Source organism: Gymnodraco acuticeps, unplaced genomic scaffold (genome assembly GCF_902827175.1).
Source record: "Gymnodraco acuticeps unplaced genomic scaffold, fGymAcu1.1, whole genome shotgun sequence".
NCBI lineage: Eukaryota > Metazoa > Chordata > Actinopteri > Perciformes > Bathydraconidae > Gymnodraco > Gymnodraco acuticeps.
The window spans coordinates 32,920-53,774 of record NW_022991325.1 but is presented as its reverse complement, the minus strand read 5'-3'; the positions used below and the strand labels follow the sequence as shown (position 1 = coordinate 53,774).

Genomic DNA, 20,855 nt, shown 5'->3' with positions numbered 1-20,855 from the left:
TGCTATCGGGATGTTAAGAGCATTCCATGGAATATAACAAAAAGTGTTTCTGAAATAAATTACATACCCCACCTTTAATTTTGGTTCTAGTGATAATTGATTGGATAGTAGTTTTTGTAAACAACATCTTACATCAGCAACCTTTACAAAGATTTCATTAAAAAAAAATTATTTTAATAATCTGTTGTTACTCCTTCGGTGCTTACTTAATATGTACTTGATATATTGTTTTATTAAAGTTTTTTATACAAGAAACAGTTGGATAACTGTCAGGAAAATAATATTCTCTAACTTGCTGTGTGGTATGAACTGGCAGTAATATCAAACAATATATCAGTGACATTATAGTGCAGTGAAAACAATGGTGAAAGAAGCAAATCCAGTCAAACAGATTTCATTTGAAAAATATAAAACTTTAATAAAGGCTACATCTCTCAATAATTACAATAATTATAGGTCCATGTAAATCTTTAAATGAAACTCTTTATATAATGTATAATTTACAGTTTAGATAGAATGAAACGAAACAAAAAACAAATGGCCGTAGTGTAAAACAAAACAAAAAAACATGATTACAGGATATTATTAAAAGCATAAAAATATCTTTTCAACATGAAACCCTTCTGAAAACCAAGGGATATATATTAAACCCCTGAAACAGGGTAGCACATGGTATGGCATCCATGTAGGCACAGGTGCTGTACTCATAAAACACCAGCGAAACTGTGTGTGTCATTTATGTGTGTGTGCATCACATGTATCAGTATTCATACTTCAGAATGCATAATTACAATGTATACAGGAGCTCTGCTATATACGATGTTACTGTAACAACATTCAAAAGGTATCGGAGCCATAATTCTTCACTTTTTACTTTTTTGTGTTTTTTTGACACGCTAGCTGACTTCCCAGAGAAAGTCGTTTTCAGTTACCCAAACTTGTTCTTGTTAGCACAAGTGATTTTGGTGTGCGGGCTGTAAACACTGCCATTATTAGATGGTACAGCTGGTGCTCCAGGTCTCCTCTCTGTGTGTATCTGTTTACACCCCCCACCCCTCGTGCAATGCCTGATTTACAAACAAAGGCACAACAAAAAGATTGAGCTCTGTCGCCGGACTGGGAGAAGAATAGAGGGAGGGGGGACGTGGGAGAGGAAATGCTAGTGTGAAAAACTTAACATTACAAACTATCAGCAGCATATAAGACTGGGATTGACCATTAGAATGGAAAAGAGTGCGCCTCGGAACAAGACCACTGCGAAGGTTGTTAGTTCAGATCAGGCGGGCGACAAGGCTATGGGAGGTGCTAGGCTAGTGTCACATAAAGTAAAAAACAGACAAAAACAAACAATATCACCACAGTATTCTCCCAACATTCAAAGCAGCTTGCCCATTGGCTGGAAATAGGGAGGGAGGGAGGGGTATATTTAAGAAAACTAAGGAACAGGGTAAAGTGTGGTTGTTTTTTTTCTCAATAAATACTTAATAAAAACTTTCAACTCATGACGAAAAGCATCTCTATATATAATACATGTATATATACATAAATGCATGTATGTATATGCACACGTACAGACGTTTTTGTAGCGATGTCGAAGTGTTAAGAGCAGGTTGGTGCTAGTCTCTCATCACAATAAAACAGTCATCTACATCTTCAGTGGTTATATATTTAAGAAGAGGCGGGGTCTCCCCCCCACTAGCCTCCAATCATCATCATCCTTTGTGTTCTTTTTAAGTCTCTCATGTCATTCCCTTGTGTTTCTAAGGCTGATTGGTTGATAAAGTCAGGGAGGGGCGGTGCCTCCTCTGGGTTCGGCATACTTCATTGGCTCGTCTTCCTTCAATCGCTCCTCTTGTGCTGGATATATTAACTCTGTTTAGCTTAATATTAAGAAATAGAAAAAAAAAAAAGGAGTCTAGAGTATTTTTTGTTAATCACAAAGAGTCTCTTGCTCAAGTTTCTTTAGGGACAGTTTAGCTTTTGGTCGGGCGGGAGAAGGGCATTGGTTGGTTGGCAACAAAGTGGCTTTCAGTCCATCCTCTCCACCTTGCCCAGGACCTTGCCCTCGTACATGGGCAACAAGTTGGCATCCTCCAACACCTCCTCGAACACGGCACCGCACTCAAACTCATTGCTGGCTTTCTTGAAGTAGTACCTGAGAAGGAAACACAAAGAGAGGTCCGTGATTAGAAAATGTTGAGCGTGGGTGTGAGTGAAACAAATAAATAAACCTTGAACTCATGACAGGAGTTGCAGCAGGAGTGCATCTGATACATTTCATCGCATTTTAAGAGCGCTTTGAGACACCTACACGAATACTTCCATATACATGCTTGCGCACAACTCCCTTTAGTCCAAATCAAACACAAACACACACTCTGAGAGCCAGAAATTGATCCTGCTCAAAACAACTTAGTCATAGCCTTCAATGCCATCCCCGCACACTTCAAAGGCTAAGCCTGACTCCACATCACACCACTGCACAAACAGAGCTGAACCCTGCCTTTAAACACTCACTGTGATAATTCAAGCTGTTAGAAACCGCCTGTTTGTGTGTTTCTGTGTGTGTGTGTGTGTGTGTGTGTGTGTGTGTTCATCCATGTGTGCTCATCTCCTCATCTACTGCTGACCATATACAGATTACGGATGCCTATCTGTCCTGCAAGGTCTTATTAAAGTTGAAGGGTTAATTAGAGGCCGTCTTAAGCCCCCCCCCCTCCCCTTTCTTTCTCTCTTCAGTAGCCCCCCCCTTCCCTCTGTGTCTCCATGGCTTCTAATTGGGCTGGCTGTCAAATGAAGGGCCTTTCTGTCACACAGGTTGGCATTTCAGGTGCCTGAGAGTCTGCATGTGACTGAAGGAGCACACTCCGCTGCCTGCACATAAACATGCCTTATGTTTTACACACTTGCCATCAGACACACACACACTTCGGGCAGCGTTCCGATCACCAGCGGAGAACAGAGGGAAGGGCAGAAAGCGGAGCGCAGGCCTTCCTGGCTCGCTGAGTGGGTGTGATAGATTGGACGAGCCTGAGGGGCTTTTAAAGGGAGGGGGGTGGCACCGCTCAGACAGTCTCCTGGAGGTCACAGGTCACCTAGCTAGCCCACTCTTCTTCTTCTTCTCTCAAGCAGAGATAACTCCCAGGGTTAGCTTGGTCCCGGTGACTGTGAAGTCTCCTGGAGCTCCTAATGATTTCTCCTCTCTACTTTCAACCCAGCAAAAGATCAGCGGGAGGGGATTTAATGATAAGCTTTGTAATGGAAAGATGCCTCATTTTGCCCAAGTGTGCTTGCGTTCAGAATACAAACAAAAGAAGAAAAAAGAGATTAAAAAAGCTGTTTTATGAGCAATCGCTCAGTTTAGAGTGGTTCAAACGGCACATAAGAAGGGTTGTGCAAAAACATACACATGCACTTTTATTTGCCGTGTTGATTGTAATTACGCACAAGCCAAAGAGGAGGAGGTGGCACCACCACAGCTGCGAGACTTTCTACACAAGTGTGCAGCGATGTGACAATTGATGGCTTTGTTTAATGATATGGCATTTTGGGTCATGAGTTTCACAGTTGACTAACGTTAGCGTTAGTGGGCAGGATTTAGCCTTTTCATCTGCGTTTGTAGAAACCAAATAAATGCATTACCCTCCTCAGTCTGATTGGCTGATTCTTTTTGCTACATTTTTGCTCACAAATAGTTCAAAGTCATCACTTTGTTTCGGAGAGTGAGACAGAGAGAGACAGAAGGAGTCGTTTCTATTGGAACATGTTTTATGTGGCAGCATTTTTCTCTCTTTGCAACATCTGGCACCGATATCGTCTGGCAGAGCCGTGGCGTACTGTTCTCCACTGTACCGCTGCCATGTCCAAATTAACCAACTCCACACATTCTGCTGCCATTGAAGCCAGACGCTTCATCCCCACCTCCCCCCTTCTCATTCGCTCGCTGAGTTATGGGATAGCAGGGGTGCAATGACTTGTTTGCAGGCTTTCTCTCTTGACTAACAAGCAGATGTGGCTGTAACCTAATGTTGATGTCATGGGCATGCAGTTTGTGTTTTTTTCAGTGGCGTGCAACATAAGCAGAACTGCAACTTGATAAATAAGTTCCTGATGTATTGTCCTCAAACTGCCCAGATATGTTGAACTACCTTATAAGGTCTTATGTTTTTGAAATTCCCCTCATCATCTTGCTATCAGACGTTAACAAAAGAAGGTGCTTACAGCGTTTGATTTTAATGCCTGATGCAATAGTGTGGAGGAGGAATTTGAAGGCCTCGCAATGGTCTTTGTGCAAAAAATAAAATGGCCCAGTCTTCAAAGCCATATTTATTAAGGCTGCCTTACCGTGGAAATCAGTACCAGATGTGGGGGGAAAATTCGCCCCACAACCCCCCCTCATTTCCCCCCCTCTCTGTAAGCTCTGAATACAGTGGATCAGCCCAGTTTCTTTTCAACTATCCGCCTCCATTATTTCACACTCCCACTCAGCAAATACAAGTGCAATAACAAGTGCACACACATACAGACACAGACAACCAGCCCAACAAACCCCGTCTATCAGAATATGTGATGTGTTTTTTGTCAGTGGTTTTGTAATTACCGGTAGTTGCCTTTCTTGCTAAGCTGTTCTTTGAAGTGTCCCAGGGTGAGGCAGTGGGTCTTCATCATGCTGCGATAAGGAATCTCTTCACCACAGAAGAAGTAGGTGACCACGAGCTCCTTAGACCTGAACAAATAAAAACTGGTTTTAGAGCGCTGTACTTGTAAGAGTCAGGTTGTTGAATGTAGACAAGGAATCTATGGAGTATAATTAATGAAGGATGTTAACAGACAGCTAGCTCACCTAAGGGTCAACTAATTAAAACTGAAAGCGGCTTTAGAGTCAGGTGGCTGTAGCTTAACATCAAACACCCACCCATTCAACAACACATGTATGAAGGGGAGAGGTACATTTGAGTTATCAGGGGCTGCTTAACACGACTTTGTTGGGCTCCAGCGTGAATGTGTTGGTTTGGGAGACGGGTGGGTAGTTAGGATTGCGTATTAAAGCATGTTTAATCTTAAACGATTAAAAGGCGAGAGAAGAGGAGTTCAAAGACATAGCTATGCTGACTCACAACATCTCTCTTTGAACGGGAGAGTGAGAAAATCTGCGAGGAGGAGGGTGAAAACACGAGCTGGGAGAGGGAGGGAACGCTAACAAAGTCTATTGCTAATGAAATCGAATACAAAAAAAAATCTAATTAAGAGAAGTTGAGCTGTAGAAAAAAAAGACAGTAATGTGTCACAGATAAAAGAAGACGTACTCGTCTGCTGTGAGTCCGGGGCTGGAGAGCGGGGTGCCTCCAGCTGCCGGATGGCTTCTGTCTCTCGGAAGGCTGCTGGCTGCTGTTGAATGCCTGTTAAAGCCACAGAAACCGATCACATTGTTATCAAGGTAAATCATTTGACACCATTTCAAATGTATAATAAGGTGATCCATGACATGTGAAAGATGGGGAATATGTATGTGAGCTAAATGTTTGCCATACCTTTGTTTTGGGGGCTTGGAGACTTCTTCTAGTCTGCGGCAGGCCTCCTCCAGCTGTGCCAGGGTGTTGGGTGGGGGTAGGGGGGGCATGGCCGGGTCCTGGATGAAAGGGTGGCCGGGGTGGTGGCTACGGAGGTGAGCCCCGCTGCCAATGCCGCCTCCGCCCCAAGAGGAGTGAGTCCGGCTGGGCAAAGTCTTTGAGTCGAGAGGGTTGGACTTCTTTAGGCCTTGTGTGCTGTCGGGGTAAAATACAACATGAGCTGAGAACTCCAGACACCAGTGCTTAGTGGAGTAATAATGATTTAGTCTAGGACAGCACTTACACGTGTTTTCATTACTTGATTTAATTCACGGATCTCTAAAATGATCATGCAAAACTGCCACTTTAAATGTTGTGTTTACCAAATAGGTACTTATTTGTTTCTTTTAATCATTTACCATGAAACAAACTCAAACTAAATGTCAAAATAAATCTCCACGACTACGACTAAAGTGACTTATCGACAAAGAGGGTGCGGTGTGTTAGTGTTTCGTGGTGGCAATGTCCGTTGTGGCGATTCTTACCTGTGTGGCTTATGCTTGCCCTGTCTCTCACTCTCGAGGATCCACTGCCAAACATTCTGAGAGCGGTCGGTGGCATCTAGGGGAAGGCGGGTGGACACGCCCTCATCGGTGGCCTTGATTGGCCGCTTGGACAAAGTGCTGCAGCGACTGGAGGAAGAAGAAGCGGCCAGTTAGCACCAGATTTAAGAATACAAAGTAACTAAGGGTAAATGTTGATGGAAAAGTGGTGGGAAAGGTTGCACTTACGCAGGGGTGAAGTCGGAATAATTGGCGCCCCCTGGAGGGCAGAGGCACTGCACGCGCTGAGCCGCCTCGGCCTCAATCTGCTCCTTGGTCCTGGGCCCAGCGTGGTGATGGTGGATGTAGTGGTGGTGGATGTGCTTTGTGGACTGACGGCCAGTCATGAGAACCTTGGCTGCCCCAGGGTAGGCACCGAAGAAGGGCCCGTGGCCAGAGGACACCAGAGCTTCTGTCTGATCTGGAGAGCGAGAGCGTGGCGAGTGCCGAACCACACCTGGTGACTGGCAGCCGGGTGTCTTCAGCACACGGGACAGGTGCTCGTCCAGGATAGCCTGAGGGTCTTCCTCACACTGACTGCCAGACGGGAGCAGAGGGTGTTGGATGGAGGTGCTGCTGGTGGGATCACTGCTCTCCTCCCTTTCCTCCTCCTAGATAGGCAAAGAAAATAATACAAAGGTTAAGTCAATTGATAAAACAGTCATAGCCACCATCCACATGTGGGAAAGGCAGCCAGAAGAGGAATTTGGAAGTCTAAACTTACACCAACGTATATCTATCGTCCTGTGACATCAGTGAGAGCAAACGCCTGGATAACTTGATTTGAGTTTCCTTTTTGCCGCACTGTTATCTTCGCTAACAGGCTTTGGGTGCGCTTCATCTATAATGCAGTTTGCCTCTGCTTCACAAAGAGACTGGCACTGCACACACTCAGCAAGCGTGCCACTGGAGAGTAGTTAAGTGCTAACTATTTGAAGGAGCTTCAAGTGTGTCTAGAAACATAAGTTTGAAAGTTCCTCCAGATGCAGTAGAGGAGGACAGAGAGGGAAAGGGAAGAAGAAGCTAAACCGAGACAGACTTTCAAATCCCTTGGTGTTTTCCCTGTTCTTCGACATGCTAAAGTTGGCACATCGGCTTTCATAGTGCCTTCTCCAGCGGTAACTTGGATACAAGTTAGAATTTCTTAATGAAAGCAATGCTCAATGTGTGTGGAATTGCCAGAGCAGTTTTGTTTGCATCCATACCTCCTGGATCTGCTGCAGCCTCTCCTCCAACGAGCTCATGGTGTCCTGCTCTCGCTTCAGCTTCTCCAGCTTGGATATGAGCTGTGCAGCAAAGGCCGACGGCTCCACAGGGGTCATCTCCTTAGGCAGCCGATGTGTCCTCTGCAGGGTAAACAACACAGGGGGAGGACCATTTAGATTGTGTGTGGATGTAAGTTCGTACTGTTTTTGACAGATGCAATATGCTGCATTAATCCACTGCTCTATCTTGTTCCAAAAAGGCCTAATCCAGATGCCCTTGCCCTGGAGCTAACCTGAACCTTCTTCACCGCCCATCCCTCCCATGACCGTCTCATGCCCAGTGCCCTTGACTGTGCCAGGCTGCAGGGTGTGGGGGGGAGAACGGGGGTAGTGATGGCAGGGTAGCAGTTGGTCTCGCTTGGAGGGGAGGCCCCCTGCCTGCACCCTCTGTAGCCCGACCAAGCCATCAGCTAGGCTGCCTCTGAAGTCAGCACACTTCAAAGGGCCCTTGTCAAACATCAAACGCACACTAGGGGTGGGAGGGACACGCAGCTTTAAATCTCCGAATAAAAGCCAGATATCGACGGAGAAGAGAGAGTGAGGAGAGGGGAAGAAGAAAAGGGAGAGGGGGACAAAATGAACAGCGTGAAAAGAGAGGAAGAGGATTGAGATGTGCGTTAGTGAAGTGTCAATGGTGGCGGGGAGAGAGAGCGAGACAGAGAGGGAGGGAGAGGATAGAAGAGTCAAATACTAGGAAGATCTGAGGGGAAGTAGTCCCGGCTGCATGCAGGGCAGCTCAGAGGTACTCTCGTCACATTATCCTCCTTTTCTTTAACTATGCACCGGATTCTCTCTCTGCCTTTCTTACTTTTTGTTATTTGGCACACTGGCTTTCTTGATTTTGACTCTTTTTTTGTTGTTCCTCTCATCTCTTTGTAGACACGATGAAGGGAAGAAGAAGAAAGGCAAGCAGAGCTGCTGGCAAAGGAGCGCCAGCGCTGCACGGGGCCCCCGCTGCCTGGGGCTGGTGCATCATGGGAGACAGAGCCATCTCCAAATCAGGAGGGAGACATTAAAGGAGTGCAAGTGGGAAAGGGAAAGAGAGATAGAGAGAGGAGAAGAGAAAAAAGGCGGAACAGACAACACTGTCGATTGCATGCACTCAACATACTTCCACACACCTGTGTTTGGATATGGAGACAAAAGATCTGCCTCAAACAGAGCCAACTCATAACCTGTGTCAATCTGTTCTGACCCAGTTCCTTAAAGCTGTCCACCACAATTCAGCAGGTCAACAACATATTTAACTTAAAACACATTGCATGACCCAAATAGGACCAGATATCAGGGTGGGAGATGAGCAACCTAGATGTTGAATGAAGTCATTAGCATTAACACTGTTGCAATGTTAATGACCTATGCTACAACGACAGCTATCATTGATGCATAACACATATTAAGCTATGGCCCTTTGTGAGATGCTACAGCTCCTGAATCAGAATACAAAGATGACAACACGAGTTTATATTTACAGCCTTACAGAAGCTACAGGGAAGATGGGGGCTGTGGCTTTAAACAGCAGAAGAAGTGAAGTGGTATGCAAATGCTGCCTTTCATTTACCCTGACTTTTATATGAAAACGACTCGGGGAATGAAATATAGTATTCTGTCACAACATGAGCTCTGGAAAATAATACAATAAAGCACAACTCCTCGAGGGAATCAGGACCCAGTCAGTGTGTAAAAGTTTGAGTTTAGCAGATTACAAAAAAGGAAACACTGAGACAGGAAGTAGAACTTAAGGAAGTAGGACTTACAGGAAAGTGGGGTAGTGTAATCTGGCCATTGATCTTGACGCTGCGGTGCATCTCTCGCTGGAGTTGCTTCTTTGTGCCCAGTTTATATGGAGGGATTCCATCTCTGTAAAAACAACAATATTTACATTTGGTTAAAAATACCACTTGAACTACTTTCTTTTATAATTGGTGTTTCATCATTTACTGCAACTTATTATGCCGGGCACAATACCTCCACATCAACTGTCAATGCATTTGTGCCGTTATACAATCTTTGTGGAGAAAGAGCCTTTTGGAGGCAGTTCATCATTGAAATGACCGACACAACACCACCCACTAGGCCCATTACAGCTAAATCAAAAGGCCGGGGAGCCCTTGAAGCCAAGGCAACAAAAACACACATAACAAAACACACCAGGACAATGGTAGAGATATGCTAAACATCACACTGTGGGCTTCAAAAGAAGAGCCCCGCCGATAAGATGACATCAGTCCTTGTCAACTCTGACAATGGTTGTTTAAAAAGCAGACGAATTAGCGCTTAGCTCAGTAGCTGGTTGGAGACAGAACCTAGCGAGCAAGCGCTGCTTAAGCGCTGCCGTCTTGGTAGCTCTGACATATGAATATGAGAATAGAGATGTAGCTAGGAATACCAGTGGTCTCCGGACAATTAAGCATTTATTCTGGGAATCTTGTTCTCCATTTTTCATTCTGTGTCTGCTAGCATTTCCAGTCATATGCCACTTAAGCTGGGCCAATTATCTTAGCCGTTTTGGCTGCTCAGAAGTGTCTGACCTAGCCCAAACGCTACTTTTTCTGCTGCCTCTTTGAAATCTCACACTCATGCACATATGCACTCGCTGCCATCTTCGTTTGGCAAGCGCTATGCTGTGAGCCTCTGATCTCAGCAACATCAAAAGGCTGGTTTGTAAGATAAGGTAATGTTTGAAGTTTGTGCAGCAGCATTCCCCAGCGTCCAAGTAAATCCATAAATAAGATATAAGCAAAAAGAGAAAAAAATCCCCCGCCCCTTCTCCCCCCCCCTTCCCAAATCCTCCTCTTCTTGTTCTTTATCTGGGAAATGAGATTTCAATTCACAGTGTGCCTTTTAACCATTGTAAAAGGACACACTAATCAAATTGTGCCCTGAGATGAGAGAAGAAGAAGCTGGGTTTTTATTCAAATCAGTTAGCAGTACAGAACGCTGGGGACAAGAGGGATCGCTGTGTCAAAGCCCTTGGTGTGAATATTAAAGGTATATGACTTTGACACATGGACATTCTCTTATATTACCCTAAACAAGTTCTGCAAGTCACAATTCAGAGAGACATTATCAAGAAGAGAATGGAGCCAAGCTCCCGATATTGCCTGTGTTGCAGCAAGCTTTTTGAAAGTGAGGCCTACTACCAGAAAATCAATGCTTCACAAACAGTACCCTTGAGACTACAAGCCATCATCCCTCCAGGTGCAGGAAGAAACACAGGAAACTCCTCCAAAGTCTAACTCAACAGAGGAACTTGCGTGCTAACAAGAACCCCAAACTTGGAGGCAAAACATCATTCGCACACAAAGCAACTTCCCTTTCGCTAACTATGTTTTTATCAATCCAAACTGTCTCCACCTCTGGGAATCATGTGATGGCTGGGTGCTTTGTCCACGTTGGGGAAGAGAAAACAGCCCTGGACTCTTTCATGGTTTCATGGGCCCTTACTTTATGAGGATCTCCTATTCAGTTGTGCAAGTCATTTTCAAAGCAGCCAGCCACCCTCTTATCCCCCTAAGCTCCCCTCACCTAACAATAGGCTGAAAGCGATTCAGTTAAGCCCTTTATACTCCATGCACTTTATTTTCTCACTCCCTTGCACTTCGAGCCTAACCACTCCTGCTATTGGCTCTGGAGGGTGGAGGAGAGACGCTGTTGAGGAGGGTTGGGAGGGTGAGGTGATTTTTTGGGGGTGCCCTAGTCTGGCCAGGGGGAGTTCCTCATGCCTTGTCCCAAGGTCTAGAAATGAGTAACCCCTGTGAAAGCCTCACAGACACATGATCTCAGCACGCCGCGGAGGCCAGTGGCAGGAAACCGACCCACCATGTGAGTAAGCCTCCTTTCATTTGGTGCCAACATTTTTCAATGAGTTTGTCTTGAGGCCCGAATGGCCATTTCCCTCCCCCCCCTCTCCTTCAGCTCTTCAAAGGGAAAAAGCGATTAGATAATATGAAAAAAACAAGTCTGTTGTGGCAGAAGGGTGGGTGGGATGGATACATTTCAACTTTGAGGAAAATGAGGCGACGCCCCCACCCACATCAAGACGTTCTCAATTTTTTGCAACCTTCTCACCAGCCTGCAACGCATCAGAATAAACTTCAAAAGGTCCTCAGACATAATGACTTTCCCAGAGTTATCTCCCCGGAGGCCACAGTAACAACTACACATTCATAGAATTACCTGGAGTCAATCAAGATCATTCAAATACATTACGGGCCATTATTTCGCAACAGTTCCCTGGCTTCAAGAAATGCTGAGTCTGTTGGACCACAAGGCCAAATATTGTTCCTGACACCTCTACACTTATTCCTGGAAAGGTGTTGACTGAACCCTGGCCAGGCACGTTCAGATACTTTGCAAACAATGAAATCCAGAGCTGTGGCCAAAGTCAACTCAACGTCTTTTGAAGTTGCTACATTATCTGGGTAGATATCAAACTGACACAAAAACTGTTAGATTGGAATAAAAACGAAAACCACTTACACGCTACTGTCTGTCATGGACATGGAATCATCCGTCGTAGCATCGCTGGAGATCTCGCTGTCGTTGGCACTGGTGGCGGGGGCAAAAATGTATCCGGAGTTGACAAAGTAAGGGCTGGCAGGGTCTCCTCGACGATGGGGCCTGAGAAAGAAATGTCCCAAATGTAAAGTTGTGATTTGAAGAGGGGAGAGATGTGACAGCTGGGTAGAGTTGACTTTCTCTGTTATTTTTTTACAACACAAAGTGAAGGTGACAGCTTGGAGTTTGTTTGCGACAATGTGACAACAATGTTAGAGATGGAGGTATGCTTCTTCTTTTGTCTCTCGACCTTCTTTCATGTCTCTCCTCCCTAACATACAGGGCTTGTGTGTTTGGGGGGGGGGGGGGTGATGGTTGGAGTAAGTGAAGTGAGCCGCTTTTCTGTGTGTGAATGAACAACAGAATATACCTTCTTTTTCTCTGCTGCTATCTCCACACTCTTTTGTTTGGACGGGCACTTTTCCACTTTGAATCTCTTTATCTTTCTTTGGAGTGTTTTATCCTCCCTCTTACTTCTATCTCTCCCTCGCTCTGTCATCCAGTCTGGGGCCCTTCCTTTCCCCATTCCCCCCTGCTTTCCTTTCTAAAGTCTCTCTCTCTCTCTCTCTGTCTTTCTACTCTCTCCTGCTGTGTTGCATTCCTGTTTCAGTAGTGAAGGGGGTGGACAAGGAAGAGGGAGGGAAGAAGAGGAAGGGGGAACTTGAGCTTTAGTGAGGGAGGGTGAGGGAGAGAGGGAAAGGGGGAAGGAGGGCCCCTTTCTTTATGAGAATGCCTTCTGCCGGGAGTGCTGAGAGGAGAACCCCAGCATGACTAAAGCCGAAGGCCCCAAGCACAAACCTGACCTTTGGAAGGTCCGCGCAAAGAGTCAGGTATTTAGCACAGCTGGGCTCTCTGCACCCCCTGCTCTCTTTCTCCATCTCTTTTCTTTCTTTCATGATCCCCCCTTCCTGTCTTCCCCCCTCTTGTCTCTCCCTGTCTCTCTCCAAAGCATGCTTAGTCTCTGTCAGACAGATCTTTTTTTCAAAAAAGAAAGATAAAAGTGCTGAATAGAGAAAAAAGAGAAAGGGACACACTGAAACACACACAATCTACGGCAACGTGGGATTGGTGGTTGAAGCTGCGGAACTGAGATGAGGATGTTTTGTTGTTGTGTTTTTCTATCACTTTGGAGTTGAGTTTTGGAGGTTTCTCCCAAAAGAAGGAAACGGGATCAGTGCAGTGGCAAAATTAGTTCCACATGTTTGAGATGGAAATTGGTTGACCTAAAGAGATGGTGAGGGGCAGGGGGAAAGCGCGGGGGACGGAAGGGAGAAAGAGGGGGCTCTCTCCCTCTCCATTTTCTTTTAGTGAAAAACAAGAATGCAGGGGATCACACCAGGAAACCAGGAGATGCCCACATGTCAACAAACCGTGTGCTTATTGGTTCCTAGCTCAACATGGGCCCTTTCAAGCAAATGAGTAACTGTGTGATGATGTTATCTGACATCTGCTCACATGAAGGATAACATCCTCAAGGGGGTGTTAAAGTTGAGTTATGAGACTTAATCTATTCTGTTTTCTACACAGCTTTAAAAATCAAGGGGAGGGGGCATATGTAGTCTCTAGTCTCACTAAATGTTTAGTTAACCTGAGAGGGAAAGTATGGATTATTTAGTCAATTCCACTTCCTGACCCAACCAAAGTATCAAGAACTTGTCCAGCCTCTAAGTAACAATTGGCGTCCAGATGTGAGGACAAAGTAGTTGAGTGAAACACTTTTAAAGAGCCCTTTGATGCAGACTCATGCATAACATCCAGCTTTTGAAAATGTTCCTGGCTTGAAAAGATGTCAGCTGTTGGACAACGTGTGGGACGAGCTCTTAAGATAAAAGCCCAAATGCTTTCCACAAACAATTCTGCTTTCATCTCTGACCAAGAGAACAATATCCCGGCTTGGCATAAGACTGACGGATACAGTTCTCTTAACTCTGTATGGTCATTTCTCTGGGTTAGGGAGATGTTAAGACAGTGTACAATCGCAATATGGCTTAGAGAGTAGAGACAAGGAGAACATGAAGCAACTTTACAATAGCATCACAGTTTCATGGAGCTGTAACAGACATGAGGCTTGGTGTCTGAATTTGGGCCTGAACCGGAGGAAGGGTTTCAAAGCACAGGAAACTTGGGCAAGCCAGCAGAGGGCTGCCTGCAAGACACCATTTACTTAAAAGGAAGCCTCAGATCCATTGATGTTTTGTACCCACCCCGCCCCTCCACCCCCTTGACTGACTGCAAGGCAGGAGGGCAAAAATATACATCCATGTTCCTCTGAGACTCTTTGATCGAGTGCCTTTATCTCTCTCTTATGCATTTGTGAAAAAACTGCCAACTGCCACATATTCGCTGTAGTTTAACTAATGACGGAATGATGATCACAAGGAAAGTGTGCACGCCACAAATTAACACATGCACTCAAATGTAATAACACACACATGCATGATGTGGGTGAGCGCGGCTCTTACCTGCAACTATTCTCCAGCACTGCAGCTGCTGTCCGGATGGTAGCAGTAGCCCTCAGGGTTTTCGCAGACAGTCCAACAACAGACCCTAACGTTTTTGCCTTCAGGTCATTACAACTCCACTCCTCTTCCTCCATGAGAGGAGGAAGGTATCCGCACATCAACTTCAGGCTGCCGAGACTCCCGTGGTTCATGTATGCTGCGTTCTCACAGCCCGTGCGCACGTATTCGAGGTATATGTCAGAGGTCAAAAACATCTGGTATGCATTGTCTTCCATGTTTGACTGAATTTCCGTCTGTGCCTGGTCAAACATGGCCGAGTCTATTTGTTGTTTCTTAATACTATCCTTTATGAAGGTCTTGGTGGCCGGTTTCAGCTGCTTGGCCACAATGCTGTTGTTCTCGATGTACCGCTTGAAAATAACTTTGGCAACTCGTAACGTTTTGGTATCCTTTAAGTCCATTTGCCTGAAGCCGTTGCAGGCGAACCAAAAGTCCAAAGTGTCCACGCAATTCTCCCGCTCCAAAAAGGTCCTAAAGAGGTGAGCGCCGTCTTGGTCACCCAGGAGAAAATGCAGTGACTTTGTCCACCGGACTAGGGGTGAGTCCGGGGACGCGCTGCCCTCTGGCTCCCCGAGTCCATCCTCGTTCCTCCGCGGCGTGGAGCCGGGAGGCGCGGAGGCGGCGGGGATATCTTTAACCGTACTCTGGGCTCTCATTTTGGCAGATCTGCTGGGGTCGTAGCATGACGCCTCTCCCTCCTCCCCCGGTACCGGAGGACGAGGAGCATCTTCTCGGAAGCTACTGATGATGTGCTCCGTAAGCGCCCTGCTCATGGCTCCAGCTCCGGTTGCCGTGTGAGAGTGCCGTCGTGCCTCCACTGAGCACCAGCCTAATCCTCCTCACTCTCTAAAAGCAGCGGGGGAGCTTATTAGCTCCTCTTCACTCTGAAACACAAAGTATTGATCTAATCAAAGCCAGATCCTGCTGAACTTCAAAGAAAGACATCAAGTAAACAGTCCCTTTCAAAAACCCTCGCCGGGTTCACAGAGAAAGGAAATATGAAAGGCTCTTTTCGTTTCATTTATCTATTTATAATCTAAATGAGAGATCAACTGCAGCCTACATTCTCCACGTGCATTGATCTGTCACATCAAAACACATTTCACAAGAGTAATAATCTCACACAGCCTCACTCTTCACCGAAACCGTATTCTCACAACTGTGGCTTACACGTGTTTTCCTAACGAGTCCATGTCACAGGCTTCAACTCCAATTAATTCCCAATCTGTTTCGGACGACCGTACCATACCCCTGTCTGTATCACACACTCAGACTCGTCTCCACACTTCTCACCATCCCAGAAATGTAAAGACGAGTGGAAATGCATCTGATCTGCAACACAATGACCTTAAACGTTGTAATGTACGAGGAGTAAAAAGCCCCGCGGGAAAAACTATTCGCTCATGCGTAAATGTAAGCAACCAATCGTCCTAATACATACGTAAGAAGGCTATAACAGGACACTATTAAAGCCATATACTCGGTAACGTGTCTACACTACCAACACGGCAGAAATACGCGATATATATGGCATAATATAAACCTCATTAAAAAAGAAAAGCCTTTACCGGAGCCTCGGTGCCAAGTCTTAAGAGACTTGTTTCCTAAACGACACACAGATAAACGGCATCAACTGTGTGATAGGCGATCAAAAATGCCTCATTACACGTAAAACATTCTTAACAGGCAATGTTACTCTAGCACAATGTAACCGATTCTAAAATTCAATGGATGAAGGCTAAAAAAAACGTGCGTAAAACAACATACCATCGCAGAGCAGATCCAACCGGAGTAAAACCCGTTAAAAAGTTGAACTGTTACTCCATTTATAGTAGAGCCTAATACAGTCCAGAATTCTCCAAGCAGTAATCCAGCAGAAAAAGCGACGACGGACTATTTACAGCCTGTGCCGTGCCACATGTGTCCTATCTCGCTGCAAAACAAGCGCTGTAGTTTGATGTACCCAGTCCCATTCAACAACTGACCTCAGAGTAGGCAGGCTCAGTCCCTATGTAGATCACTGGGGGTGTCCAAATCTGGAGGAGGCAAAAAAGGAGGTGGGGGGGGCTCCGTTAGAAGAATACATCCCACTTTTTTCCCAGCTAGAAGACGCACCACCAGACAAATATTCGGCTTTTTATCTGGGCTACACATACACTCACACGCACACACACATAAGCTTCTTATCTATCTCACCGTATTTCTCGCCCACAAACAAGAAACATAGCCCGCATTTCTCAACTTCAAAGCTCAGCAGCAGCACATCAAAGCGGCCAAGAGAGGGGGCCTGTGGAACAGCTTTCCTACAACTTACCATCCATGTACCCGAGTAGCCTCCCTTTTTAAACGTGAAAGTAAAGTAGTCCAACAACAGGCTTGCCTACAACCGCTTCGGCATTGTCCTTTAATGTCCTAACACACTGATGAATTTGAATACAGCTTCGAATAAAGGAGAGAAACGTTTTGCCCTCGACTTTTCTCCCCAGGTAGTGTTTCAAGAAGTCATGGCAGGCGGTAGAAATCCTCCGGGCTGTTTCTAAACCAACTGGGCTGAAGGTTTAACTGTGGACTTCAAAGTAACGAACCGCTGGCCTGGTCCCGGAAGATACATACAAACGCAGCGTCTCATCTTTGCAGCAAAAAATACAATAAAACACACCAGAATGAAGATTGAGGATTGAAAACACCAACAAATTGAATAATCCTTTGTGTTAAACAGTTCTCGTTTGCAAACCCATTCGCTTAGACGTTCATGCACGTTTATTCAACTTTTCTAGACAGGGAAAAGATTTACATGTATGCCAGGACCTTATCAAAGACAGGCAATCTCAAGCCAACTCCCCGAGGCTTTGGAGCGTCAGAAGTAAGTGATCTACCGCGCCAATAGCATTATTCTTGTTACTACACAAAGTTTCAACAGAAACACAAAGCAAACAAAAGCGATACTTTAGTTGCCTGTTGCCTCTTCAACTGACGTGAGGAAGTTTAGTGTAGCTGAGGAAAATACATTATTAAAGGGTTTACAATACTTTTACAGTCCATTGTGGAACATATCTCTTTTCTTACTGCAAGATTTTTCTTTGTAATTTTAACATTGGTTTATAGGGAGATTGGGCGTATTATCCTTATGTCATTTCAGTAATATTCACTCTTAATTACATCGTTACCATAGTAAGGGGAGTGACACTAAAGAATATGTGGATACATGTAATTTAACAATGTCCACACAGATTTCAAACATATTCTTTAAGTTATATCACTCTTTTTGTAATCCTTTAAAGTGTAACTGTCAAATAATTTACATATTAGTCACAGGATTTTCGCCACAAAGATGTCAACCTAACACACTCGCCAGTTCCACATTTAGAGAAATGACACAGCATGACATTTTGATTGAAATTGGACAGAGAGCAAAGGCAAGAGCTGTTTTCTAGTCTTTTAATTCACATGACTTCCCTAATGTCATTGTGACAGAATCTTAAAGAGTGGGTTAGACAGTGATCCAATCCCATGGTACTTCAAAGGCTATATTGTCCCTTTGATGTCTGAAATCAACTTTAAAGGAGAATATAATTATATAAGTCAGACGATTCAAATTCACAAAACTCTCATGATGGTACAGGACAAGAAAACGAATGAAATTCCACTTTTCCGAGTTCCTGAAGCGGTGATTAGTTCATGTTCAGTTTTACATAGAGACACATCATGCTGTGCAGCAGTTCCCATGTTGATCTAATTTGTTACCGTCTTTTTTCTGTTTGTCCAAATCTTTATTTTCGGACGCATGGCTTAAGGTGACGTGTAATCCACTTCACAATGAATTGGCACTGGGGATTTCCAAGCAATTAACTGAACATATTTGTATTTATTTAGATGATCAATATTTCTCACGGCATCCTGCAACAAACTTGTAGATTTCAGATCTGCCACATGTTGCTGAGTATTTGTAACATATTGCCGCTTTTTTACAAATATGCACTATCACAAGCCTTTCTTGTTTGATTACATTGACATCCTGCCAACCACTTCCTGCATGCTGGAAGCTCGTCTGATGATTGAGACAAGCTTATTTTTTGAAATGTAAAATGTTAGGTGTTATCAAAAAGCTGTATGACAGTGATTGTGTTTCTCAGTCCGTCAGTCTGCGTTTGCAATCACGCGTATGTGTGTACAGTGTGATTATGAAGAGTTCATTCGTAGCCACTGTTTATGCTGCAGGGCTTGGTAAAACAAACATTGCCGCCACAAATTCAACAATCCAGCGACCAAAATTCACAAAAAGTTTCCAACACTTTGCAAATGGAAGTGCTCGCTGTCTGCGAGATTGGACACAACATGACAAAAAGGCTGAGCTGTGCCAACATCGTGACATTTAAGGGGCACTTGGCTGATCAGCAAAGACCAAATTAAAGCCATGAAATATGTAGCTATACTGTTATCTGCGCATTAACTTCTCTAAAGTCAGCTTTAAAAGGAGAATTGAGATCAGATTTATTTTTTGAAGTGCACGACAAGTGCGATATTTCACATTTGGGATAAGATGTTATCTTTGCTCAAATTAAATTAGGCCGCACATATCACTGCAAAAGGAAAGAAAGGAGTCCTCAGACAGTTCCATTTTTGCTGACAGACAGGAAGCTTCCTTAATGCTTCGCTCAGTCTGCTTATAATGACATGTTAAGATCAGACTATTCAACTATTTACATTTTTAATGCATTTCTATATCAAACTTCTGTGATACAATGTTTGCTTTTTTAATTCATCTGTAAATTGTCATGAGGCGCTAACCCCATGAGACCACACCTGTTGACCCTTGAATGCCCACTCTTGTGTTCAGCAGGGACAAAAGAGAGAGGGTGCTGTAAAGTAACCACAAGAAGCCTCTTTTTGATGTTGACCCTGCCCTGACCCCTTTGTTGGGGCCCTAACCATTTCACAGGGAGATCCAAACGCTTTAAAAGCACAATACAGGACGAGAGTGCCGTCACTGACTTGCTAGAAGCCCAATAAAACAGGGTGACCTGGAGGCTAATTGAGAGCTTGTGGTTGGGAAGAAATGAAAGGCATCTGGTGTATCACCGCAGATTGAAAATGAAGGTTCTCTTTAATTAGAGCCTGCATTAAAGGAACAGAGAAAGTATGCATTTCAGCACTGTTAGTACAGGTGTCACACCAGGATACATGACAATAGAAAGGTCACTTTAATCATAGAAGTGAAGTTTCTTTCTTTCTTCATGTAGTATAGAGCACTTTTGATGGTGTATCATTGGTTTTGGGGAGTAACTAAATCCATGTAATGGAGTTATGTAATTGACTTATAATATAAATGTAATTTGTATCAGCTACAAAGAAAACACATTTAGTCTTAGTTGTAGTTATATATATATATATATATATATATATATATATATATATACACAGTAAACAAAGTTTGACGGTATCAGTGTTAACTACTCTTGTGAGGTTTAGCTTTATGTTTTCAGTACTTCTTAAGTTTAAGCAAAACGTAATACATTTGTTAGAAAAAATAATCAAAGGTTAATCAAATGTAAAAGTTACCTATTACATCAACCCTCCCAACACTGACTGTTAGTTGCATCACTCAAACTAGGCCTGTCCCTTGTTGTCACTTTTGTATTTACATCACACTCCAGCCCATATGTTCCCATAAAGTTAACAATACATTCTGTACAGCCTGTTTTATCACCATTTCCTTTGCTCAAATCCTACACTTGTTCTAAAATAGCTCAGAAAAACAGAGGAGAGGGTGGCTAATTGCAAATAACCCAATATTTTGGAGTTCAAAGGCTTTGGTGGGTTTCAGTGATAATTTTGGCTGAAGCATCACCATAAACACTAATAAAATTAAGTGCGTCGGAGGGAGGAGGGGGCGTGGCCAAGCGTCCCTTTGAACAGACCCTGTGATCAGTTCCCCCTCTCAATTAGCGTATTGTCCACTTGTCCTTTCAGCTGGGAGGGAGGGGGCAGTCTCCCCCCTAGCTTCCCTTTGAAGTGATTATCCCTTTATCTCAAGCCTGAGCGAGGAATATCTTGGGGGACAATGGCAAATTAAAGCCCATATGGAGAGAAGCGTGAATGTCTGTTTGTAGGCTCAGAGAGAAATAGAAAAAAAGGAGCAATAGAGAAATAAATAGAGTGTGGAGCGAGAGAGAGGGAAAAAAGGGCAAATATCATCATTCTGTTTGCATGAGCTGAAGGGTGAGTGGTAGATGTCAACACTCATTCAAAAAAGTAATTTAGGGCTTCTGCCTGAGTTGACACTTGTAGCAGAGAGACTTTAGAAAAGCTAAAGGAAAGAAGAGGGGGGATGTAGACGGAGGAATGGAGAGATAGAAG

At 44.4% G+C, this 20,855-nt stretch overlaps 1 protein-coding gene across 1 annotated transcript; it reads right to left on the bottom strand.

Annotated features, from left to right (window-relative positions):
* Positions 1-392: 392 nt before the first annotated feature.
* On the bottom strand, positions 393-16,470 carry axin2 (axin 2 (conductin, axil)). The gene is made up of 11 exons (XM_034240371.1): positions 16,266-16,470; positions 14,439-15,382; positions 11,899-12,039; positions 9,174-9,276; positions 7,357-7,497; positions 6,341-6,762; positions 6,095-6,241; positions 5,532-5,765; positions 5,307-5,399; positions 4,601-4,726; positions 393-2,155 (listed from the first exon to the last, which is right to left on the bottom strand). The coding sequence occupies exons 2-11, from the start codon at positions 15,269-15,271 to the stop codon at positions 2,029-2,031; spliced, it is 2,367 nt and encodes a 788-aa protein (XP_034096262.1). The 5' UTR covers positions 15,272-15,382; positions 16,266-16,470; the 3' UTR covers positions 393-2,028.
* Positions 16,471-20,855: the final 4,385 nt, after the last annotated feature.

What these genes read in the sequence shown, in the direction of transcription:
- axin2 (XM_034240371.1), bottom strand. Translation starts at nt 15,271, where the DNA reads ATGAGCAGGGCGCTTACGGAGCACATCATCAGTAGCTTCCGAGAAGAT. An exon ending in TTACACTACCCCACTTTCCT is followed by an intron (nt 7,498 to 9,173) that starts GTAAGTCCTACT and finishes TTTACCCTGCAG; the next exon opens with AGGACACATCGGCTGCCTAA. An exon ending in CCCGGACTCACAGCAGACGA is followed by an intron (nt 4,727 to 5,306) that starts GTACGTCTTCTT and finishes TTATTTGTTCAG; the next exon opens with GTCTAAGGAGCTCGTGGTCA.